General features: G+C 43.6%; 1 protein-coding gene across 2 annotated transcripts; it reads right to left on the bottom strand.

The window, feature by feature from the left end:
- Positions 1–1,397: 1,397 nt before the first annotated feature.
- On the bottom strand, positions 1,398–25,900 carry EIF4H (eukaryotic translation initiation factor 4H). Of its 2 annotated transcripts, XM_082857969.1 has the most exons (7): positions 25,786–25,900; positions 10,520–10,707; positions 8,444–8,508; positions 8,264–8,360; positions 7,888–7,947; positions 3,439–3,576; positions 1,398–3,348 (listed from the first exon to the last, which is right to left on the bottom strand). In XM_082857969.1, the coding sequence occupies exons 1-7, from the start codon at positions 25,842–25,844 to the stop codon at positions 3,209–3,211; spliced, it is 747 nt and encodes a 248-aa protein (XP_082714095.1). In that variant the 5' UTR covers positions 25,845–25,900; the 3' UTR covers positions 1,398–3,208. The 2 variants fall into 2 exon arrangements, with proteins under 2 accessions (XP_082714095.1, XP_082714096.1); XM_082857970.1 differs by lacking the exon at positions 7,888–7,947.
- Between the last annotated feature and the right edge of the window lie 821 nt (positions 25,901–26,721).

Raw genomic sequence — 26,721 nt, 5'->3', positions numbered from 1 at the left:
ATTTGGAGAAAGACATACCTTCCCGTCTCAATTCAGTTACTTATGGATGAGACACAGGTACTAAAACACTGTGATGTCTTAATATTACGAAAGTATTACAGGCCAAGGGAAGAGGTGCTTGTGAGAAGCAACCACTGCATAGTAACAGCAACATCTGGGGGAGGCAGAAAGACAGCTGCAGTCTCATTTCAATCATAAGAAACCTCTGAATTACTGGGAGACATAGATGATCCTTCCAAGGGTCTGAACATTCCACAGGCCCTTTAAGACGGAATCCAAAGAACCTTTGGAAAAAAGGCTCGTAGAGTTGGATTTCAAGCCTCTGGCCACCAGTCCCAGGAAAACCCTCCAGGAGACCAAGTTCCAACGCCTTAACTTTGGGCAGAGGGTTTCCAGCCTCAGGAATGCTCCCACTCTTTTAATGAAACACCCGTCGGCATCAAGTCCTCTCCTCCAAGCCCGCGGCCGAGGAGCAGCTGCAGTCATCAGTCCCTCACGCACTTGGCCGGAACAGCACCCATCCTCCCCGCCTTGTTTCTCCAGATTAAGCTGCAGTCAGGCTCTGACCGCAAGGTAAGCAACTTCTGCACCCTCCCCACCAGCCTGGCCTCTCCCACACGTAGCTCAAAGCCCTGCCCCTTGCCCACTGGGTCATAAAATCACTCAACTACACAGCAGTGCCTCCTCAAACACACAATCTGCTTGCCATGAAGTAGCACCCATCATGCACACGAGGAGCACCTAGGATTTCTTCTCAAACAAGCAGTTATTTTTAAAAGTTCCTTTACCCAACCAAAAACTATGACCGCACCATGTAACATTTGTTAGAAAAATTAGTTTGAGGACTTCCCTGGTGGCACAGTGGCTAAGAATCCGCCTGCCAATGCAGGGGACGTAGGTTCAAGCCCTGGTCTGGGAAGATCCCACATACTGCGGAGCAGCTAAGCCCGTGTGCCACAACTACTGAGCCTGTGCTCTAGAGCCTGCGAGCCACAACTACCGAGCCCACATGCCACAACTGCTGAAGCCCGCACGCCTAGAGCCCATGCTCCACAAGAGAAGCCACTGCAATGAAAAGCCCACACACTGCAACAAAGAGTAGCCCCCGCTCGCCCCAACTAGAGAAAGCCCGTGCGCAGCAATGAAGACCCAACGCAGCCAAAAATAAATTTAACCCCCCCCCCTCAAAAAAAGAGAAATTAGTTTTTGGGGAAAAAAAAAAAACAGGAAGAAAGTTGGCATCCCATCTCTGATCATCACCAGCTTCTAAAATAATTTCACAAATCTTGTAACTTCCGAAAGCAAGACGCTTTGCTCACTCCGCAGTACATTCCACTAAATTTGGACACTACTTTCCAAATTTAAAATTAACTTCACAAGCAGCTAAAAAACAACTCAAAAATAAAGACAAGCATTAAATATTACGTAAGGTTTTCTTTTATTTAAAAGATCATTCACAAAATACCATATCCATAGATTTACTTTCTGTCATATAGCTGAATGTGTTAAGTGTTTGGAATTCCATTCTTACATTTAAAAGTCAACTGGATTGCCCAGAAGTTTAGATGAATTTGTTTTGTTCTTAATCTTTTCCACACTGAAGATGTAAGTAGGTCATCTGAAAGCATCAGGTTTGATTACAACCACATAATGCATGTCTTTCTTAAGGTAAGTATTGGTGTTACACAAATGGTTCTTATTTCAGAAGCAAACATGACAGGTGGAAGGAAGGAAAGGAGGGAGAGTTCTGTAAATTGCTGAGACCTGGTGACAAAGACAAAGTAAGAGGGGCCGAGGATGGCAGCTAGTGAGGAGCTACTTTCTAAGCACACTGCGTGGGCCAGCCTGCCCCCGGCCCTCCAGTCATGCTGGTGAGGGTCTCTCTTTTCCGGGGCTCTAGCTGACCCTGAACTGCTCCCAATTGGATGAAGTGGGACTCGGGCGCTCAAGAATTTGTTCACACAGAGGTGTTCAAGCTCAAAAGCTGCTGCCTAGCCTGGGTGAGTGCTGAACACTGTACGTGGCAGTGAATGTCCTAAAGCTGAGAACTAGTGACCTCAAGCCACCTACCAGTTACCTGACAGCTCTGCATAGTCAAATTCTCAATTCATCAAGTGAAAGAGAGTAATTCTAGGCCCATTCTTTCACTCTAAAATTAAGAGATGGTGGGAAGCGCAGTATCTCACTATTACTTGTATCAGGGAACAGATAAACACAGGGAGTGATGCAGAACACACGACAACAGGGGTTTGAGAGGAAGCAGCGTCCGCACTAGGAAGTGAGCCCAGCACCGCGCTACCACCTGCAGTGCCCAATGCACCTCTGCAGCCAGCAGAAAGGAAACCAGACAGCAGTTCGCTACATCCAGCCACAGAGGAGCCTCTAAAACGGCCAGTGAAAGAAGGGAACCAGTTTGGACACGGTATTGAAAGAACAATAATAAAGCACGTGAACACAGCAGTGTATTCAATTTATCTCCTATGTGCACCCTGCCAGCAGTTCACATTATCTTTTTAGGTTTTGCTGTTTGAAATGTAAGCCTATTCTCCCATCTGGGGAGGGAGTAATGGAGTCAGGACTATCTATAAATAGTTACAGGAAGGAATTTGCAAAGATCAACAGATATTTTATCCTTGTTTTGAAAGCAATGTGTCCCAAATTCTGTATGTTGATAACAGCTGAATAAAAACAAGATGCTATCCAATTTGTGACTTGTTTTTTTTTCTTGGAAGCCACAGCAATACAGAACTCAACATGCAGGTTGCTGAGAAAAATCAAAGGAAACGCCCAGTGTGGCTAAAGGAAAAACAGAAAAGCAAAGGAGAGAAATGAAGCAGCATTTCAATATAAAGAACTCCCGCATGGCACCTGCCTCTGTCCCTCTAGAGAAACTCATGTGCTGGAAAGAAACAAGGAGCGAGAAGGAAAAAGGACAGAAGGAAAATAGGAAAGGAGTGGCAGGAAGGAAAAAAAGAAAAAAAAAAAAGCACAAAACAGGCACTAGGTAGATTCAGCAAAGCCAAGAATGTACTAAAAACCACTTGTTAACTGCTGACATGCACTCACAAGCTCTGTGTTTCCATTGTAAGAAAGGAGGACAAAGGTCAGGCGCAGGAATGGTAACTGCAGGACTGCCGGTCTGGGGGGCAGCCAGGCTGTGCTCTCGCTCGAACCCCCCCCCACATCCCATTCCCTCCCAACCGCAAGCTCATTCTTGCTCCTTGTGAACGACTTCCTCTCTGGGCCTGGCTCCCCCGAAGATAGCAGAGTTGGGGTTGGCTACTTGATTGAGGGGCGTTGCAACTGTTCGAGGTTTAAGCTGGAGCCGTGGTCTCTGTGCTCTTTCCTCTGGGGGAGGGAAACACAACATGGCTTACAAATGTGTCACGAAAAGACACCCTTCAGAGCTCCATTTACACGTTCACGTTATCGTCATACCTTCTGTTGGTTCTCTGAAATCCATATTGGGCCCTCGAAGGGGAGGGCCATCTCTGAAACGACTTCCCATTGGGGGGCCTGTTCGCCGGTCACCTGGGCGACTCCCTCCCCTGCCTCCTAAGAAGTCATCCCTGAAGCCTGAAGGAGGAAGATGACATTTAATTATCTTTTAAACTACTGTCTCAAAGCTGATAACATAGCTTGTGTGAATTAAGTTTAATTTTAAATTCTTTAGTTTGTCCAGCATCAAAAGTGCATACAAAATGAGTCCAAACGTGAATCTGTTGGGTAATTTCAATGCTAACAGACTTCTAAAATAAAAAAAGAATCTTAGGAGAGAAAAATAAAACGAGCTGTAAATTCTTAGCTTGCAGGAAAAGTCCGTAATATTCTAATATGGCTTAACACGAAAATGCTCAAAGCACGTTTTATTGTTTTCTAATCCAATCTATACAGTTATTAAAAAAGATAAACCTGAAATTTAGAAGTTATAATTTAGAACACAAAATCAAAAGGAAAAAGCTAGATATGAAGACAAAATAAAAATACAAAGTCACCTCTGGGTGACATTCCCCATTTTTCTGTTTCTGCTGCGATTCGGGTGTGGATCATTCTAAAAGCAAAGCACCTGTGTGTAAACAAAGCTGTGATCAGGCCCACTCCCTTCCCAGAGAGGGCGCTAGAGAGCAGGAACCGCAGACCCAACCCACACCTCCTCTGGCTGCAAAGGGTTCCCACACCCCATTCATTTGTGCACCGCTAAAATAATTACCAACAGAAGTAAACTGCATCTCATTTAGAATTAAAAAGTAAGTTGCAATTTGGACTTCCCTGGTGGCGCAGTAGTTAAGAATCCTCCTGCCAATACAGGAGACACAGGTTCGAGCCCTGGTCTGGGAAGATCCCACATGCCGCGGAGCACCTAAGCCCATGCGCCACAACTACTGAGCCTGAGCTCAAGAGCCCACGAGCCACAACTACTGAAGCCCACGCGCCTAGAGCCTGTGCTCCGCAACAAGAGAAGCCACCGCAACGAGAAGCCCACGCACCGCAACGAAGAGAAGCCCCTGCTCACCACAACTAGAGAAAACCCATGCACAGCAACAAAGACCCAATGCAGCCAAAAATAAATAAATAAGTAAATTTATATTAAAAAAGTTACAATTCTCATCAGTGTGAAGAATATCTTCTCAATGGACTTTAAGAACCTTAAGCCTTATTTAGTTGTGCATTTAACTGAAAGTCATAGGGGGAGGTTAAGATAATTAACCTTTTAACAGTATAACCAACTTAACTTTCAGTAAAAATTTAAGCAATAAGACTATAATTAAACAAATGAGCTTGCCCCCTCTGTTTAAGCTCCTGAAGGTGACTATTTTTACTCACTCCAAGGACAGTGCGATTGCTCAAAGCTTTGCAGGAACTTATCCTTGAAGAAGGATCCTGAGCTTGAGAAATATTCTTCTACTAAATAGTTGATTCCCATTATTCATAGATTTCACGTTTGCAAATTTGTCTACTCACTAAAATTTATTTGTAACCCTGAAATCAATACTTGGGGCCTTTTGCTGTCATTCAGACATGCACAGAGCAGTGAAACGTCTGTCACCTGACACATACATTCCCAGCTGAGGTTGAATGAGCCAACACTCTGCCTTGTCTCAGCTCAAACAGTAAACAAGTGTCCTTTTCACAATCTATTTAGTGCCAGGCTTTCTGCTCTTTTGTACTTTTTGTTAGTGATTTTGCTGTTAAAATAAAACAGCACCCAAACATCATGCTGAAGTGCTGTCTAGTACTCCTAAGTGCAAGGCTGGGATGTGCCTTGTTAGAGAAGCCTCACGCAGGCATGAGTTACAGTGCTGCTGGCCGTGAGTTCATTGTTAGTCAATCAACTATATATATATTAAACAAGGCATCTTTAAACACAAACACATAAAGCAAGGTTATGTATTGAATGGCTGACAAAAATATGACCAGAGGCTCACAGGAGCCTGTGTATTTCCTCTATGAGCGATGGCTCCGTATCCGTCAATTTGCTGTTTGCAGTGGTTTTAAAGAACCTAACTACTGTGAATATGGAGAATCAACTATCTGCAATGGTGGGGTTCTTTTGTTCTTTAAGGGTAGCAAGGAATTTTTAAATTGATCAAGTTATCTGAAACTCAGTTCAGAGACTAAATCGAACAATTTCAATTTTAACAAAACAAGTAATAAAAACAATTCTAAGAAGGTTCAGACCAACAGGAGCACTGCTTTGGGGGAAAACCCATTTTGGAAGCACATCATCAAGTATAAGTTTCTTTACAAAATCTTTTCTATCAACCAGAGAGGATACACCATTCATTAAATAAGCTTAATTAGTATTCAAACATTTAACCTGACATTTCCCCCAAACTAAACTGTGTGTACCTTTCCACGCTGATTATGAAAGTAAAGTTACTTCCCTCTTAATGAGATTAATTTTTGCTACCAGTGTTTAGCATAAAACAAATTAGCTCACACCCACACTGACAAGGCACATAAACACAACTGCTACTTTGTCCAGGTCCATGAGACAAAGTATAGTGGGGAAAAACCCCAAAACCTAGTGTACATTAACATCAAGTGACCACCTCATTTCAAAATTCTTATGATATGAGCGATGGGAAGATTATGGGGGGGGGGGGAAACCAAGGTTTGACACTAACAATTATCTTTTCATCAAGTTTGATGACAGATTTCTAGGAGGCACACTATTCATGAAAATCTTCTGAGCTTTCTTTACGAAGTTTAGTTTAACACACCGCCTAGGGACTTCCCTGGTTGTCCAGTGGTTAAGACTCCACACTTCCACTGCAGGGGGCGCGGGTTCGATCCCTAGTGGGAAACTAAGATCCTGCATGCTGCATGGCACGGCCAAAAAAAAAAAGATAAAAAATAAATAAAAGCACACTGCCTATTTCTGGTTGACAGGGACTTTCTTATTTGTTTTCTTCTTTATATATTTTTTTGTACTGCTTGAAAAAAAATTTTTTTTACAATGAGAGTATGTCATTTAAAAAAAGGCATTATTCTAAAGAGTAAAAATGGTCTACCTATACAAATAATGTATATAGGCCGTACCCCACCATGTGCGCACTGCTGGTTTTAGATTATTACCAGAACACTGTAGTTTACACTGGTTGGTGGCAAGGTAGCTTCTCTGGCTATGTTCACTATATGTCTTGCTTCAGAGTAAAAAAGCCCAAGCTAAGCCAGCAGTAGAAAGACATCAGTTCCTTTGGTAACCTCCAAAGCTGTGAGCTCACTGTACTATTTCTACAGGACTAGGAAAGGCAAAACTGGCAGATTGGAGACCACCACTCATCAAGTCACTAACTACTACACCTGAGGTGGCTTTGAGATGACATCTGTTGCATTTTTCAATCAGAGACTAGCTTATACATAAAATTACAGGTTTACTGGATTATACTGTACTTTTATGAATAAGCTCATTTCTGATTGGCTATACGACTTTTAGGAATTAAATTATTCAACAGATATAAGCAGTAATCTGTTTAGCTAACGCAGTACTGGAATGAACTTTTAAAAAATTTCGACTCACAAGACAAGTTCCTCCCATACTTACCAGTTACTTTCTACTGATTTTTGTTTTGATTGGGGGGGGGTGGTGATGGGGGGGGCGGGCACTAAAGATCTCATCTTATGTGGTGGCAAATGCAGAGACAACCTCAAGTTTGTAGGAAAGAAAACAGACTTGTTTTTCATTCTCTACCTTATGGTTACAATGGACATTTTTACCATATGATTTACCTTGATAATTAAAAAAAAAAACAAGTAAAGAGATGAAGAGATGTTTAGGAGATCAATCCTTCAAAGCCTGGCATGCAAACTGACCTCTTGAGTTGACACAAGGAGGCACCCACTGGTATGCTTTGATGAGTTAAGAAAAGCAATGATAAAGTGGATTATGTCCACTTAAGGGACAGGTGCTCCACGCCCTTTAAGAGACAAAGAGGTCATCAGGACTACCTATTACCATCTAAGAGGGAGCCACCAGGAACCATTAGTATGAGGCTTTCTGTAAGCTTCTAGAACCTTCAGACTTCTAGAAATAATAGTACTTCTATTCATGCCATACACACAAGCATCATCAAGGGGCTCCCCTGGGCTAAACCCTGAGAAAGACTCAGCATGAGACACAGGCACATATAAGAACAGTAGACTAAGAAAAGGTAACAAAATAAGGCGGATCAGTCCAACTTGCCCACGATGTGGAAGCTTTCAAGTCCTAGCCCAAACACTGAGGTTCTAACAGAGGCTTATTGCATGCCTGGGTACCTTTTCGGAAAGTTTCATTTGTGAAAGGAACTAAAGTAGTCCGGCCAGGCGGGCTACTCACAAGAAATGTACAATAGCAGCAAGGCCACTGAAAAGGGTAAGTGGTGATACTTTAAATACTGATACCGGAATTGCAGTCATCCCGGGAATCCCATCCACCTCTAGATTCTTGAGAGCCACCCATTCCTGAGGATACACAAAAAAGATAAAGTTGAGGTCGTATCATTACCTTGCTGCACAAACATGGAAAAATTCATTGGGAAGACGTACAACTCATGTGATGGGAAGTTCAATGAAATTATAAGAGTTTTTGCTGCCAACAGGAAGAAAAAAACCCAGGCTTGCAGAAGCATCATCCATTCTTTCTAAGATTTTACACATTTTTAAAAGCTCATGAACACCTATCAGACCTACAAGATAAGAGTTCTTCTGGTAACCTTCAAGAGCTGTAATCAGTGGGCATACAGCAAGTTTTATGTTCAGTTGTAGAAGAACCAATCACCTCTGTCATCTGGTCCACCTTTCCTGAATCCAAAGCCGCCTTTATCTTGTTTTCTGCCTTCTGCAATGTCCACACGAAGTGACCGGTCACCCAAGAGCTAATAAGTGGAAAACACTGTAAGTACTGGCAAGAAAAAAATCTCAACTACTACCACCACAGAGAAAACCTGAATATACTTACTGCACCATCGTATGTCAAGGCTTCCTTAAGGGAATCCACTTCATCAAATTCTACATAGCAGAATCCTGTAAGAGAAAACAAACCCCCGATTTCCTCAAGGAATTCCGGGTTAAAGATAAGGTGGGATCCCTGTCTGTACCATTTCCCTACATCATAACTACCACTTCTGTTGCATCGAGATGGTAGCAGACTTGCAGAACCTGAAAGAGCATATTTTACTTTCTAATAAATAGAACTTGACTGGTATTCCTCCCTCTTAATTATATTCTAACAGAAAGTGCTATTCAAATAGGTACTGAAATAGTAGCTGTGTTTTTATAAAGCTTTATGTTTTAACCATAATATTAAAACCTTCCTTGGGTCACTGAAGAGCTGTTAGTTCTGACTTCTGAACGACTTTCATATAACCTAACAGGGGCTTTAAGACACAGACTTCAAATTCGATACCAAACATGCTTTGATGGAACAGGCTGAGGGCGCCATTACTTACTACTCAGGTAGCTGGTATAAAACTTGTTTTACAAAGCTAAAAAACATACCCTCGGCCACAAGCACATCCTCCTCAGGATGCTAATTAATTAAAGACAGATGGCCTCGGTGCAGCATGCTTTATTGACAACTTGAGTCTCTAACGCTAGATTCTGACACAGGCCTGTAAGCAGAGGACACTCCAGGCAGAAGAAACCACACCCTCTCTCTCACCTCCAACCTCTGAATAAGCTTTTCCTTCTAGCTGCAACACTCTTGTCCATGCCCTCTCGGTTAAATCTGGGTTAAGCACTCCCCCTGCCCCGTATGCTCACACTGCACCCTGTATTACCACCCTCCCGACCCCCATCCTGTACGACGATTACACTTCACCTTCAAAGCCCACTAGACTGCAAGTGCTTCTAAAGCCTGGGTCCAAACTTTTCCTGTTCGCCATTTGCTTACACAAAGAATGTACTGCTTGGCTGTAGAGTTCCCCGTCCTCCACCCCCAACCATACTCCACCTCCCCATCCATGCCTTTTCCCCTAAGTGGATTCAATGCTTAGAAGAACTGAGAAAACTACTTGCAAGTTCAAAGAGGCAACAAGAGCCTAGTCACTCCAGAGCTCCCACTCATCTCACACTCCAGAGCTGCAGAAACTAAAGATGCCCTTCTACGAGACAATCTCTGCTGCTGCTGACTCAGCCCAAAGGCTGGCTTCACCCACACATTTTTACCTTAAATTTGCATTCCTAACGCTTCCTAGCAGCAGGACTTACTGCTCCAAGCTTAACTGATACATTCTTCTTCACTGTTTGATCACTCACTATAACAAGGCTCCAGGTTCTTAAGTCAGAAGGCTTTCAGAACAACAAAACTATGGAACCGCTCTGCTGAGCAGCACCCCTGCTTCTTCTACAGCCCCACAGCCTGTGTGCCTTTCATGGATGTACTTCTGGGTAAATAAAGCAAACCAAATGCCCTTGTATCTGGCATCACGCACTTAAATACAGGGCACATTTCCCTTTAGGAAGCCTTGGAAGTTGGATAATGCCCATCTGGTTCCTCATTCTTACTCCTCTGCTCAAGAACGTGAAAGACTAACCTACAGACACTAACTTTATCTGAAATTTGAGCCAATCATTTCCCTAAACACATGCTCTGAAGTCACAAATGTACAGTGACAACAAGTACTAGGTTACCTTTTGGATTTCATAATAAACTAGATTACAGAAAAACTACCCCCTAAAAATGCAGGAGTCGGCCAAGGTGATATGCACCTGAAAAGTCCTGAGTTTTATCTGTTCATTTCTTTCCTGGTAACTCCTTTTCTGGCAGAGACAGGATTGCTATATAGGTCAGGAAAACGCCAGATTTACTTGGGCATATGCCACATATTTCTACAAACTAGATTATGTATAACACTTTCCCCCCCAAATAGAACTGAAGGCCTATGCGTTAAAGCGCTAATAAATGTTTATTTCAACTGCGTGGAGTAGGCAAACGTTCGGAACACTTTCATTGAAACACTTTAATAATTAGAGCCCTCTGGTTTAGACCCTCCTCCCCTTACAATAATGCACAGTAAAAATCCCCCAAACTCACCTTTAAATTTGTCTGTGTCTTTGTCTCTGACTAGCCGTACACTCCTTATGCTGAGATCCTTAAAGATAGCGTCTATGTCGCCCTGCACCGTATTAAAAGGTAGATTTCCTACATATGCTGTGTAGGGGGGCTCTGTGGGCAGCTCCTTCTGGCTACGGGAACCATGGCCACCAGCACTGCCACGGGACCTAGGAGGGGAAACAGACAGGATTCAACTCTGCCCCTGTGTACTTGCCCCAGAGGGCCAAGGAAAATGTCTCCCACTCAGCCACACCACCCAGGCAAAATAATCCTATATAATGTATACAGTAACATCTCCTTGAAATAATAGAGCATTCCAAAATATTTATGAAAAACATGCTTATTTCTGGATGACAGAAATGTCCACAGAAACATAGAATCTCTGTGAATGTACCTTTCCCTGGAGAATCGAATCCAAACATAACATCCTCCTACAGACAAGTGGTTCTCTCCTATTCACTAAGAATAGGAGAAAAGAACCTAAGCCAATGCCCTCCTTCACACCCGATAATACTAACACACACAGAAATGGAGTGTCCACTTATTACCCTGAAGCTGAAGTTTAACTCATTCACAATACAACTGTTTCTTGCTGATTACAGATAATATGCTCTAATAAAAATTTTAGATTTTGTGCAGTAAGTACTATGTATTGTACATATTACTCTCCACTCCCCCATGCACTACCTCACTGGGTCCTCAAACACAAGGTGCATATTACTAATTCATTTAAACGTCAATGTCATTTCCTCAGCTAAGTCAAGAGGTGTTTACCTTGTCCATGGTTACAGAGCTTAAAAGTGGCAGGACCCTGACTCCACCATATCATGGCTAATCTGCGTACGCACTGGTTTAAATCCGAGCTCTACGACATGCTTACTCCACCATATAATCTTGAGGAGTTACTCAATTTCTCTAAGCCTTATTTGGAAAACTGGGTTAATACTAAGAGAGACCTTGAATTATTGAGAAATAACATATGGTGCGTCATACACTGCCTGTCACATAGTTCACATGTGTAGCGTAACAATGTCTAAGACCTGAGGTTTACAATGTTTTATAGATAATTTAAAAATAAATGAAAAAAAAAAAATAAAATAAATGGGACCAGCTTCCCTGGTGGCACAGTGCTTGGGAATCTGCCTGCCAATTCAGGGGACATGGGTTCGAGCCCTGGTCTGGGAAGATCCCACATGCCGTGGAACAACTAAGCCCGTGTGCCACAACTGCTGAGCCTGCACTCTAGAGCCTGCGAGTCACAACTACTGAGCCCACGTGCCGCAACTACTGAGCCCACACGCCTAGAGCCTGTGCTCCGCAACAAGAGAAGCCACTGCAATGACAAGCTTGCGTACCGCAGCAAAGAGTAGCCCCCGCTCGCCGCAACTAGAGGAGGCCCATGCGCAGCAATGAAGACCCAACTCAGCCAAAAAAAAAAAAAACACACAAAAAGCAAACAAACAAATAAATAAATAGGGCCACGGGACTTCCCCCTGGTGGTCCAGTGGTTAAGACTCCACGCTCCCAACGCAGGGGGCCCAGGTTTGATCCCTGGTCAGGGAACTAGATCCCACATAATGCAACTAAGAGCCTGCATGACGCAACTGAGGATCCTGCGTGCCTCAACTAAGACCAACTGCAGCCAAATAAATATTTTAAAAACAAACAAAAAAATAAATGGGGCCATTATACATTTGTCAAAACCCATAGCACAGAATGGACAACACCAAGAGTGAACCCTAATGTTAACTATGGACATTGGGTGATAATGACATTGTCAATGCAGATTCATTGATTGGAACAAATGTACTACTCTGGTGCAGATGTTGGCAGCAGGGGAAGCTGTGCCCCTGTGCATTTGTGAGAACAGAGGGCATGGGAACTCTATACTTTCTGATCAATTCTGCTCTGAACCTACATTGCTCTAATAGATAGTCTACTAAATTAATGAATGGGAAGGGAGCTCTTCTTTACATCAATAAGGCTGTCAGCTAAAAAATGTAGGAGGAATCATGTAATTAGAAAACCACTACTCTGCAACCACCAATGTAGTAGTGACTGATTCAGGCAAGGCTCAAAGGATGCCAAAACACTGATAAAATGAATCTACCAGTCACTACTGCAACCAGGTAACTGAACTTAGTATCACTAATAATGGGAGAAATTTAAATGTGCCTTCTATTTTGGCACAGATTCTTCAAATATGTAAAAGTCATGAAAGACAAAAAAGGCAGGGGAACTAACGAAATGATAACCAATGCTACATGTGATCTTTGGATCCTGGAACACACAGCCATAAAAGAAAAAGCAGATGGAGAAATCTGAATCTGATGAGTATAAATATTATTGTGAGCATTAAATTTCTTAGGAGTGATTAATTGGTACTGAAGTTAGTAGGATGCCTCTGTTCTCAGGAGAGACAAAGTACTTAGGAGTGAAGTGTCAGGACAGCCATTTATTTTCAAAGGGTTCAGCATAAAGCCATGTGTGCATGCACGCATATATAAAGATAAAGCAAGTGTGAAACTTGTGACATCTACCAGTGTCCATCGTATTGCATTCTTTCAACTTTACTGAAGACTTGAAAAATTTCAAAATAAAATGTTTGCAGAACACAGGAGAAAACAAATTTAAAAGGGGGAGGTGGTGTTTTTCTTTAAGAGACATTTAAAGCAAAAGAGTCTCCTCACATCAGTCAAAAATCTGCTTAAAGTCAACCTTCCTTTCTTTTGGCAGAATATATATTAATACCAGGTCTTCGAAAGTAACTTGATTTTTAAAATTCATATATTGCTAGAAATATCATGAAAGAGATTCCACATCTTGCCTGACACAAATTCCAGATATCTCAAATATTTGATAATAAATACCAGTCTTTAAGACAACGCTTTCTTTTTTTTTTTTTAAGCAGAAGAACCAGGCTATGAAGTAATTATTAGATGGCTAAAAATTTTAAGTTTAATTACCTCAGAACTGCTGCTTCCCAACAGAAAAATCCTGCATTCTGTCCTAATACCAGAAAAATAGGCTTACAAGTGAATGTGACTTATTTTGCATTTCAATAACCATAAAACTGGGACTTCCCTGGTGGCGCAGTGGTTAAGAATCCTCCTGCCAGTGCAGGGAACTAGGGCTCAAGCCCTAGCCGGGGAAGATCCCACATGCCGCGGAGCAACTAAGCCGTGCGCCACAACTACTGAGTCCGCGTGCCACAACTACTGAAGCCCACACGCCTAGAGCCTGTGCTCTGCAACAAGAGAAACCACTGCAATGAAGAGTAGCCCCCGCTCGCCGCAACTAGAGAAAGCCCACGCACAGCAACAAAGACCCAATGCAGCCAAACAAACAAAAAAACCCACCACCAACAAAAAAACCCCATAAAACCTAAAATATTTTCAGTAAGATACTCTTTGGGGCTGGGTACTGAACATATAAAATACAGTATAAACACTTGGAAAACTGTCAAAACAGGGGACCAACTATAATTAAAAACACTTTAAATTCATCTACTCAACATTTATTAAACATCTGGTGGAAAACAGCCCCTTGTCCTGGAATAGCTTACACCTGAGTAGCACATATAAAACATAAATAACTGTAAATGCACACATGCATGTTTGTGTATACATTTACATAGATATGTAAAAAAGCAAAGGGCTACAATGATTTTTTAAAAATTCAACATGAAGGTGAGGAAGAAGAAATGATAAATTTGGCAGGTGTCTGTTTGATGAAGCAAGAAAATGGAGGTAGGAAGGCTTGCTAAAAGGGCACATGAGAACTTCTGTGGGGTGCTGGACAGAGGACTGAAAAGATAGGGTCAACCGACCTCTGACTGAGTACAGAAAGCCATGTAAGCAAGCCTTGATAAGGACCGCTGCCCAGGTGAATGCTACTGAGGGGGGGCACTAGCAAGAATGCAGCAGGATCAGAAGCCAGCTCTGTCTTTGCAAAGATAGAAAAATCCTGCTTCAGGCAAGCAGTACTTTAAGAGCTGGAGATGTGGAAAGAGCTAACCCAAGCCCATCAACTTGCTCATTTCACCCTAGCCTCACAAAACTGCCAGTGGCTTAACACTCTAGATTTTTTCAAGACTAACCGATGCAGTCCTCAATACTGCCCTACCTGATCTGGTCAGTTCTACAGGACTTGAGTGGTTTTTAGCTTTTCGTTGAGTAGTTCACTGAAGACATTACAATGCAGTGGGACTGGGGCCAGCCTGGTAGATTTCAATTTATTCACTCTATGAAGAGTCTACAGTGTGCCAGCAACTTGAGAGACAAGGGTGAAGAAGACAAACCCCAGAGAATGCATATGGACGTAATAAAAGGATACATTCTGTCATCAATCAAATAAAAATGTCAAATGTCAGAAATTCTTTGAGCTAAAATTCTTATGAGATACTTCTGACACTAATTTAAGTTTAGAGGGGACTATTATCTAAATAAGCTATGTTACATGAAAGCACTTTCTAAAACAGGTTAAAAACACAGAAGACACACCTGGCACCTTACTTAGGTTGGTGTAGGACCTCTTCCAAATCACCTCTGTACCTCGGTTTTCTCATCTGTTACTTTATAAATATTTCAAATTTCTATGTTATAAAGGAGTTTGAAATTGACCATAAAAACACTTCACAGAGACTGATTGCTTTACAAAAGTTTAATAATTCTAAAGTGTTATGGGTAAATTAAACACCCTACAGGATACACTGCTTATACAGAAGGAGGCTGACTAACAAGCCATGGATGTAAAGCAGGCAACAGATGAAGCAAAGCTGCAGGCCTGGGCACACACCCCCACCTCCCCACCACCCTGCAATTCAGAATAGAGACCTGAAGGGCTGTGCTGCAAACTCCCAGGCCATATCGCTCCCACTGAGCAATGGGCTTGCTCGCTCATTACTGCTGCACAAAGGGACAGTCTATTGATTTAAAAAAAAATACGAAAGTTTTAAAGTAATAATCACATCCTCAGTCATTTAGGAAATCCAACTTTCAACTCCAGGTGTGACCAAAATCACACCTGGAGCTACAGACAAATCACGTTTCTTCACTCAAATCAACAAAGTATCTGAATGTCTATTAAATACAGAGCACCATATTGAGGGCACAAACCTAAGACTTGTTCCTACCCTCAAGGAGCTTATAATTCAGCTAAGGGGGTCCAGGCATCTAGAAAGGAGAAGTCACATCCCAAGTAAAAGACTGCAGAAAATTCAGGAGACAGCAACAAGCACTGTCTCTGCAGGGTGGAGCAAAAGGCACTTGGACTCTATTTTCCAGGCAGCAGACAAAACACTGAACTTTTAAGATGATAATGTGTGAATAAGCAGAGATATATAGGAGTGAGAGGAAACTGGAGGAATGGCAACTATAAGAAAAAAGAAGAGAAGAGATTATTAGGGCTGGGATTAGAGTCAGTAAGTGGATGGAACAAAATTAAGTGCTCAAGACTTGCTTCCAAACTGTAAAAGATAATAAAAAATGAAGGCCACATGCTATTATTTCTGGACAAGAATTTTACGAAGATTTCTCGGTGCATTAGAAACTATACAGAATTTAAGTACTGTTGCTGTCATTCTTAAAACTTTCAGACCAGTGCCAAGATACCATGACTATACAGTATTAACCTCTCTTTGGTATTTGGAACATTAGGTGCTCTCCCTCTATTACTTCTAGGTGATAACTGAGTTCGTTTCATTGGGGCTGATCAACAACTTTGGTCTTTCATGCGCCACCTAGAGCTTATTAGCATATATCACATGGCCTGAGGCACTATCCTAGATCCTACATAAAATCACAGTAAGACTACCTTTATGAGAATAAAATCCAAGTAAGCAACAAAGACAAAATCCTCTGAGCATGCAGAAAGAAAGAAAGATCAAAATGTGTAACCTACTTGGTTTCTAGACAATAATCAAAAAAGGTTAGGCTCTCAAAAGCCAAGCCCTTATTTCATAAACACCCTTTTACACTACCTATTAACATCTTACATTAGGAAGATACACTGGTTAAAATCACAGAACCAACATCAATACATTACCAACTAATTCATTACTAACTAGTTCAGTTTATTCAGATTTTCTTAGCTTTCACCTAATGTCCTTTTCCTGTCCCAGGATCCCATCCAAGATGCCACATTACATTTTAGTTGTAACTTAGGTTTTAAAAAACTAGCCCAATGAACTTGGATTAAAGACCCTTCAGTTCCAAGCAGATCTTCCTCTAAGTGTATGTATTTTCCAAGGCCTTCAATTAGCACTCAAAATTAAAACCCTTTATCTTGACAACTGTCATTCCTACAGGATGTGCATGAAAGCCTCTGAAAGTTTCTGGTAAACACTGGGGGTGGGGAGGGAGCAGTGTCTATGGTGAATTCTTCAATGAGCCCTATTTCAAGGAGCTCTTTTCTGCTGTGAATGGGAACTTAATAATTCAATCACATCTGTAAGGTATAAAAAGAAATGCAGAAAAATGCAAAGTTGTTCTGAGGCAGGAACTCCTGTCTTGTTCACTGCTTTATCTCCAGAACTATTACAATATCTGAGACTTAGGGTGGAAGGAATGAAGCCACAGGCCTACCAACTACTTTAGGGTTGCCAATAACTTCTTCACCAATGTGGGTCCGCTTATTTGGAAAAAAATTTAGATTATAAGAGAGGGTTACATGTATTCAGAAGACATTCCCAATTATGTACTTAAGTTTTTTGTTTTTTGTTTTTTTTGCGGTACACGGGCCTCTCACCGCTGTGGCCTCTCCCATTGTGGAGCACAGGCTCCGGACGCACAGGCTCAGCGGCCATGGCTCACGGGCCCAGCCACTCCGCGGTATGTGGGATCCTCCCGGACCGGGGCACAAACCCGCGTCCCCTGCATCGGCAGGCAGACTCTCAACCACTGCGCCACCAGGGAAGCCCTGTATTTAAGTATTTTTCAAAAAATTTTCAGGCTGTGTACAACAACAAGAAATACATTTTACATCACAACTTAATACATGCATACATTCCTGCATGTTAACTACACAAATTAATTTTAAAAAGCTTGCCAACAGTACTAACTCATAGTATAATGCACACTATTGTCTATTCTATTTCACCTTAAAAGATGCTTACCAGGACCTACACTAAGTTGATTTCATCATCTCCCAACAGGACACAACAGGCAGTTTGAAAGCCTTGTTTTAGATGAATAGTGAACACGAAAGGGACTTCTGGTTTACACAGTCTTTTAGGGAACTTTTCTTACTGGGAAAAGGTACTTATCATAATGAACTAAAATTTTGGACTCCTAACATGAAAGGAAAGAAATGCGCTTAGTAATTTAATAACTTCATATGGGTGAAAAAGGTTACTCAATCCAAAAGTTCCAGATTTGGGACTTCCCTGGTGGCGCATTGGTTGAGAATCTGCCTGCCAATGCAGGGGACATGGGTTCGAGCCCTGGTCCGGGAAGATCCCACATGCCACAGAGCAACTAAGCCCGTGTGCCACAACTACTGAGCGGGCGCTCTAGAGCCCGCATGCCACAACTACTGAGCCCACGCTCCGCATCAAGAGAAGCCACTGCAATGAGAAGCCCGCGCACCGCAAGAAAGAGTTGCCTCCGCTCACCGCAACTAGAGAAAACCTGTGCGCAGCAACGAAGACCCAATGCAACCAAAAATAAAAATATAAAAAATAATAAATACATTTATTTTAAAAATCTTTAACTATTAGGTAAAATGAGCAACTGGTAAATTCCAATCTAGACCATACTGAGGTTCCTCCATTAACAGAAAATCAGTTAAAGTAACAATTCTTTGCATTTTCAGACGGCCTCTAAAAGCACCAAAATGTACTTCCTTTGGTTCTGGCTCTGCCCCCACAGAGCCAAACCTTTCTGGCTGTAGTATCCCTGTTAAGTCAAAGAGAGCAAACACATACACCGATCCTGCCATTGGCCTTCGCATGAATCAGGCCAGGGCACCAAACTGCACTATTACTCATGCATTTGCAGTATTAAAAAAAAGGGGGGGGTGTGGATTCCCTAATGGTCCAGTGGTTAGCAGTCCACGCTTTCACCCAGGTTCAATCACTGGTGGAGGAACAAAGATCCGACAAGCCTCATGGCGCAGCCAAAAAAAAAAAGCCACCTTCTGCAAAGAATGTTTTTGACAAAGTGGTAAAAATGATTAATTTTATTAAATACTGACCCACTTTTAAAATATTCCCTGTTACAAAATGGGAATGAAGCACTTCTGCTGCTTACAGAAGTACGTGGTTATCTCCAGGAAAGGCACTCCTGCAAGTGAGTTACAAGCTGAACTAGCTATTCTTTTCATGGAACACCATTTTTACCTGAAAGAACTGACAAACTATGGTTCAGACTCGGATGCTACATAGACATTTTCTTGTAAATGAAGTGAGCCTGTCACTTCAAGGAAAACAACAGTATTATCTGCTGCGAATGACAAAACGCAGGCTTTCAAGCAAAAACCAGAATTTTAGAAAACTTTTATCTATCAATATAAGCTTGACAGTCTCCCAATACCTGAAAATTTTCTGATGAAACTGATGGTGACATTAATGAACATGATTTTTGATACTGTATAGTGAAATGCTTCAACATTTGGAAGAGCTACATAACTCAGTGAACTGGTATTTTCCAAATGACCAAAGTATCATGTTACAAAAAAAAAAAATGTACAGCTGGGCTTCCCTGGTGGTGCAGTGGTTAAGAATCTGCCTGCCAATGCAAGGGACACAGGTTTGAGCCCTGGCCGGGGAAGATCCCACATGCCGCGGAGCAACTAAGCCCGTGTGCCACAACTACTGAAGCCCACACGCCTAGAGCCCATGCTCCACAACAAGAGAAGCCACGACAATGAGAAGCTCACGCACCACAACGAAGAGTAGCCCCTGCTCACCACAACTAGAGAAAGCTTGCGCACAGCAACAAAGACCCAATACAGCCAAAAAAAAAAAAAAAAAGGCACAGTAAACAATCCACTCAAAATATAAGATAGATCTATGGATTTTAATGTAAGAGTATTAAAAGTTTATTGTTACAACTAACTTTTATGGAAATTACCACCTGTCAAGTTTTGGTACAGTCACAAGAGTATCTATAATTATCTGAAAAGGCTATTAAAAAGTCCTCCCACTTCCAACTACTTACCTATGTAAGGCTGGATTTTCTTCATATATGTCAACCAAACAACCTACCTCAAGAGTGAATACAGAAGCAGCTATGAGAAATGAGCTGTCTTCTACTCAGCCAGATATTCAAAAGGCTCCAGGGAATTCCCTGGCGGTCCAGTTTTAGGACTCCTTGCTTTCACTGCCAAGGGCCCAGGTTCAATGCATAGTCAGGGGAACTAAGATACCAGAAGCCCCACAGTGCGGCCAAAAAAAAAAAAAGGGGGTGGGTGGGTGGCTCCAAAAATGCAACTGATTATTTCAATTAGAGAACAGTGTGCAGAGCGAGGGAGATCACCAGCTACATCTATCCTATACTGGAGTGCAATGAAGGTACTATGTTTTCAGTAGAGTATCAACATACTGAAGCACATCCAGAGGGTCCTATCAAGAAGAACATTTTAAAAACCATCATATGGCTGGCAAACTTAAAAAAAATAGGATGTTCAATTATTTAAAAAGACAACTTAGACATTACAGCTGCTAAGTGCAATCAAAATCAAGTGGTCACTTACTTCGTGCCGAGTGTGCAGGTCTAACCAGCTGCACAAATGATGAAAAGGCAAAGATACATGGCATGGTCTTTTGCCCAACACTCTTCCATTTCTAGCAGAAGCTGGAAACTGGAAGGTGGATCTGATCTAGGACTGACCATGCCCCCCCACCTCCCCAGCCAAACATTCTGCTTTGTATGTTCCAAGTTTCTGGGAAGACTTCTTGAATTTGTGTAAACTCTTTCCAGAACACTAAGGTTAATTTCAAACAGAAATATAAATTTTGAAAGTATGCGAAAAAAATTTTTTTTTTTAGAAATCTCAGAAGCATTTAAATATTCCAAGCATGAGTTCTGTTACAAACCAATAATGTACAAGAATGAATTACTTGGGCTTCCCTGGTGGCGCAGTGGTTGAGAGTCCTCCTGCCAATGCAGGGGACACAGGTTCGTGCCCCAGTCCGGGAAGATCCCACATGCCGGGGAGCGGCTGGGCCCGTGAGCCATGGCCGCTGAGCCCGCGCATCCGGAGCCTGTGCTCTGCAACGGGAGAGGCCACAACAGTGAGAGGCCCGCGTACCGCAAAAAAAAAAAAAAGAAAAAAAAAGAATGAATTACTTGGTGGGACTTCCCTGGTGGCACAGTGGTTAAGAATCTGCTTGCCAATGCAGAAGACACGCGTTTGAGCCCTGGTCCGGGAAGATCCCACAAGCCATGGAGCAACTAAGCCCGTGCACCTGCAGTCTAGAGCCCTCGAGCCATAACTATTGAGCCGGAGTGCCACAACTACTGAAGCCCATGCGCCTAGAGCCCATGCTCCGCAACAAGCTACCTTAATGAGAAGCCCGCGCACTGCAATGAAAGAGAAAGCCTGTGCTCAGCAACTAAGAGCCAAAGCAGCCAATAAATAAATGAATAAAAAGAATGAATTACTTGGTACTAATTTACCATACTTATGGTATTACATTATAAATGCTTTATGCCTATAAACTGAACAGCTTTCCCTTTATTGGCTTTAGAAATATAGACAGGAAAATAAAAACGCACTCCATCTAACCCTCAACAGAAATTTTCCCACTCTAACTCCAAAGGAATTATTTTAAGAATTAAAAACTTATAAATTGGACTTCCCTCGTGGCGCAGTGGTTAAGAATCTGCCTGCCAATGCAGGGGACACAGGTTTGAGCCCTGGTCTGGGAAGATCCCACATGCCGCAGAGCAACTAAGCCCGTGGGCCACAACTATTGAGTCTGTGCTCTAGAGCCTGCAATCCACAACTACTGAGCCCATGTGCCACAACTACTGAACCCACACACCTAGAGCCTGTGCTCCACAACAAGAGAAGCCCACGCACTGCAAAAAAAGAGTAGCCCCCTCTCGCCGCAACTAGAGAAAGCCCGTGCGCAGCAATGAAGACCCAACGCAGCCAAAAATAAATAAATAAATTTTAAAAAATTATAAATCAACAGCTATCAAATATTAAGCATTTTTAATGTACCAGATACTGTGCTGCACAGTTTAACATCTCATTTAATACTCCCCAACAGCCCTATAGAGGACTTTCTATCTTATATGCAGGGAAAGTGAGGCTCAGAGAGGTAAAGAAACTTGTCCAGATCATACTGCTCATACACAGCCAAGAGGACACTTAAGCTCTGGTCTGCCTGATTCTAAAGCCAGGGCTTCTACCTGAACATCTGACATCTCAAAGATCTCTTGGTAAAACCAAGTATTTGTGGTAACAACACTTCGCAAAGAGGACAATGACTTGGAATCAAGCACTGGGAGACTGAGTGGAGAGAAGGATGACAATAAACCCAAACAACTTGCCAGCTGATAGGTAAACAGGATTTTAGAATATGCCTGTCAACACCTTTACAGATCCTGTTATAAGTGAAACTAGCTAGCTTTCATACACTTTCTTCCCCATTTTAAGGCTTAAAATATCCTTAGAAATTTAGACAGAGATGCCAAGCTTAAATCCTATAAGACTCAAAGATTAGAATTCTAAATCCCCTAACTGGAACCTAATAAAGAATATTTAATTTTGTAGCTTAATCAATTTTTAGCAGGTACCATTTCAGTAATATCAATTCTTGCTAATTCCAAGTTCCAATCTAATTCTCAGGATTGATGCTACTTTTAGGTTAAGCACTCAAAAGGCCTTTTGCAGTTAAAAATGTAAAATCAGTGTTACTCTCCACTTTACTGTCAATAGCAAATGAAAAACTGGAACCCCACAAAGGTAATTTAGCAAAGTGAAAAACCAAATACATTCAAGATATGGTACAATCAACTCCTGATAATTTGGAATTTTGTTTTGACTTGCTTTCTGAGCAACAATGCAGTCCCTGGTTCTCCCCTCTGCTGCAGGGGACATGCCTCTATAGGCTGGGGAAATAAAGCAGTTGTTCAGTATTGCTTCCTGACAACCGTACTGGTTATTACACACAACTACAAACTAAACTTACGGGGAATGTATAATTATTAAAACCAAGTTCTTGGTTTTGTGGTGTTTTTTTTTTAATGAGAAGACCCTTCTTTTTTTCAATTAATTAATTAATTAATTTTTATTTATTTTATTTTTGGCTGCGTTGGGTCTTTGTTTCTGCACACGGGCTTTCTCTAGTTGCAGTGAGCAGGGGCTACCTTCCTTGCAGTGTGCAGGCTTCTCATGGCGGTGGCTTCTCTTGTTGTGGAGCACAGGCTCTAGGCGCGTGGGCTTCAGTAGTTATGGCTCGCAGGCTCAGTAGTTGTGGCCCAAGGACTTAGTTGCTCCGCGGCATGTGGGATCTTCCCGGGCCAGGGCTCGAACCCATGTCCCCTGCATTGGCAGGTGGATTCTTAACCACTGCAGGGAAGCCCCTTGACTCTATATTTCAAACCTGCCATTCCTTTCACCTGTGACCCAAGTTGCTTAGAGTTGAGACATCTTATCTAGCTAAGGTGTTTTAGACTAGAGAAGTTGCCTTACAAAAGTACCAAACAGGGACTTCCCTGGTGGCGCAGTGGTTAAGAATCTGCCTGCCAATGCAGGGGACACAGGTTTGAGCCCTGGTCTGGGAAGATCCCACATGCCACAGAGCAACTAAGCCCGTGCGCCACAACTACGGAGCCTGCACTCTAGAGCCCTAGAGCCACAACTACTGAGCCTGTGTGCCACAACTACTGAAGCCCACGTGCCTAGAGCCCGTGCTCTGCAACAAGAGAAGCCACCGCAGTGAGTAGCCCACGCACTGCAATGAAGAGCAGCCCTCACTCGCCGCAACCACAGAAAGCCCGCGCGCAGCAACGAAGACCCAACGCAGCCAAAAATAAATAAATAAAATAAAATAAATTAAAAAACAAAAAGCACCAAACAAAGCAATACAAGACCAGCTTTCCATAGGTGGTAATAGTCTGTAATGCTTAAGCTTCTATCTAAACATAAACAAACAGCACTGAGACATGTACTGATGTGAACATAATTCAAAACTCAAAATTATCATTGAAGAATATCTGGTCAACTATCCTATCACCTTGCTAAATTTCAAAGATTCCAATAACTGATAACTTTCGACCTGATGAAGTAAAATAACATTAACTATCTGGAATAGGAAAGCTTTGGCACAGGTCGCACCACTACATGTCTAGTCCTCTGTGAAGTTTCCTGACTCACCTGTGACACCGCCTCAAAGAACACACAAATTCACCGACAAGTTCTAAAAACTACTTTTTGGCAATCTGAGCAGTATTTCCTATGTACTTTTACATGAAGATGAAGTGGAAAATTCTGAGAAGGTAAGATGTAGAAGGTGCTTAATAGTAAAAGGACTTTTCATGAGGAAGCTTAGGAGATGTATCATGCCAGCTACTATTCTCTTATACAAGTTTTTGGAGTACATCTGGGTAAATGGCTAACAGTGTCCTCGTCTTTTGATATTCTGATAAATAAATGGCATCTTAAAAGAGAATTTTACTTTTGATCAACTTCTATTGTTCAAGGTACTCCAACTGTCAAAATTTGATATCCACCGAAAGTCTAACTCGAACACCTCTAGTCACCAGAACAGCTGGTAAATTTGTCAAAAGGCAGAATTAAAAAATAATAATAAAAAAAATCCCCAGGCTCTGTATAATATGACTAACACTGTAGTTCCAAACCAACTAAAATTCCTTGGAACTGCCTTAAACTGAACTACTCTGTTTAAGAGTTTTCCTGGGTACTTCCAAATGCTTTTTGAAACCAGGAAGGAAAAAAAAATCCTAGTTATTAAATTGCAAGATGACTGAAGTACAAATTTGATGTCTAGAAACCTACCCCCAAAGCATTAACTTTACATGTAATCCAACATCTATTTCTTTTTTATTAGTAAATAAAGTATTCTTTGAAGTAACAGGTGGCTCCACCTCCCCCAACTTCCATGTCCCCAACTTTCATGAATGATACTGGGTACACTCCCGCACCCAAACAAGCTTTTATTTGAGCCATTCCCAAACCAAGGTATTAAAAGATCATTCTTCACCAAACAAAGATACTTTTACGATTGAAATCCAGGAGACTGGACACCTCAGTAGGTACTATTGTGGTGTTATCCTGGGAAAGTAATCCTTTCTGTGAATCACACAAAGGCCAAGTGTGCCCTTGACAAACAACAAGATGTTTATAGCCTATCTTCTAAATTCTGTACGAGGTAACTTGTGGCTAAAAAGAAATAATCTAGGGCGGGTTCCTGGAATTGAACACCATAAGCTTTTCCTTCACTAGTCAGGGATCTTTCTTTTAAACAAGGTGCCTCAATTACATATAGCCTGTGTATGACCAGAATCAGAACGAAGCTAAATGCGATTCCTTCTCCAGGTCTGGAGAAACCAGGGAGAATAACATCTTCTGCCAGTAGGCACGTAGCACTTGTCAACAAGGCACTCTGATCTAAGAAAGGATAAATACAATGCTATGATGTGTATGTTCTGGTTGGTCTCCCCCGACCGCGGGGTGAATCGAACTATTCCAGGGCTCCAGCTGCCAAATCCCAGCCTCACACCCGTAAAGGGATGGGAATCGCCCCTCTCTCGGCCTTCCGATCATACCAAGCCCGCTGGTCTCCTGGCGAAAGGGGCCAGGGGGCCTGCAGCGCAGGCTGACAACAGGAAGCCGCGGCCGGGACCGGGACTGGAGCGGGGCAGGCCGCGGCCCCCACCCCCGCGCTGCAGCACAGCCCCGCGCCGGCCCCGCCGTACTGGGGGATGGGGCTGGAAGCGGGAGCTCGTCCTACCGGGCACTCAGCGCCGCTGCGGCCTGGCCCTGCGACCGAGGCAGAGGAAAGACACATCGTAGGCGGCGGGGGAGGGGTGGCACAGAGAGGGATCTGTCCCGCGAGCAAAACCCGGGGAGCCTAACCGCCGCCGCACCCTCCCCGAGCGCGCCATTTCCAGACCCCACTCCTCCCGGCGCCTCTACGAGGCCTCAGTCGGCCCAGCCGGGCCCCTACCGCTCGCCGCCCCTTGCTGTGCGCGCGAGAAGGCCGCGGGCCAGGGGCCCCTGACTCCGCCCGCCTCTCGCGCCCGGCCGGGGCCCGCGCACGCCCGCCTTACCCTCTGCCGCCGCCGAAGCTGCTGTAGGCCCGATCGTCGTAGGTATCGAAGTCCGCCATTTGCCGTCTCCGCTCCGAGAGGAACCAGGGTGAGCGAGGAAGGACCCCGCAATATAACTCCCCCCGCCCCGCCGCCGGGGCTGTCCGCCGCACCGCCTGATCGCAAATCGCACGCACGCACGCTCGCGTGCGCGCACGTACGCCGCGCCGGGTCTGGGCTGGCTGGCCTTTGGCAGCCCGGCGCGTTTTGCGGCCCACGTGGTGCGGCGGCGCGTTGGCTCGGCTCCTGCCCTGGCGCTCCGGCCCATTGTGTGCTAGCTCTGAGGCTTCACCCGCGGCCGCCTCCTGCCCCTGCCCCGCCCCGCCCCACCCTTGGACGTGAGCCTTGCCCTACCAGCCGAACCTCCTGTGGCTCCCTCCGCGCGCTGCGAAGGCCCCGCCCCGGGCTGGCCTTGGAATCTGCGCCGGGCTCGCGGTGTTTTCTGTCGCCTAGCTTCCGAACTCCAGACCTGGCAGGGACGCCAGAGGTCTCCTCCGCTTGGTGGGGGGGTGGGGGGTGGGGGGGTGGCGGGGAGGTCCCACTCCGACACTTACACGGTGGGGGCGGGGAGGTCCCACTCCGACACCTACACGGCCAGGGCGTCGCTTGCTAACACCAAAGAAAGGTCTACCTCCCCCAGGACGGAGACCCCGCAGAGCTGAGCATTTGTTGAGAATGCACAGGGGGCGAAAGGCCTGGAAGGGTGAGATTGGGGTCAGCATCTGAGCGTGTGAGGCAATGGGGATGCCCTTATTGAATCCTGCCTTCAAGGATCTACTTGCCGCCTGGGTATTGGTGCTGGGGAAGGGGTGTTGAGATTGGAGTATAGCTTGTCGTTGAACCTGCGAGCGAGTTGGTGCATCTTACTTTTGGAAGAAAATTCTATCCTGACGTGAA

The sequence above is a fragment of the Leucopleurus acutus genome (assembly GCF_964270905.1).
Source record: "Leucopleurus acutus genome assembly, chromosome: 16".
In the NCBI taxonomy this organism is placed as follows: Eukaryota; Metazoa; Chordata; class Mammalia; order Artiodactyla; family Delphinidae; genus Leucopleurus; species Leucopleurus acutus.
The sequence above is the reverse complement of the archived record's forward strand: the minus strand, read 5'-3'. Positions and strand labels throughout refer to the sequence as shown.

Excerpts from the sequence above, each read along its gene's own strand:
- EIF4H (XM_082857969.1), bottom strand. The coding sequence starts at position 25,844 with ATGGCGGACTTCGATACCTACGACGATCGGGCCTACAGCAGCTTCGGC. Across the intron at positions 3,577-7,887 it reads CCGGGATGACTGCAATTCCG|GCTTCAGGGATGACTTCTTA; the intron begins GTATCAGTATTT and ends TTCCTCCTTCAG. Across the intron at positions 3,349-3,438 it reads TTTCAGAGAACCAACAGAAG|AGGAAAGAGCACAGAGACCA; the intron begins GTATGACGATAA and ends TCCCTCCCCCAG.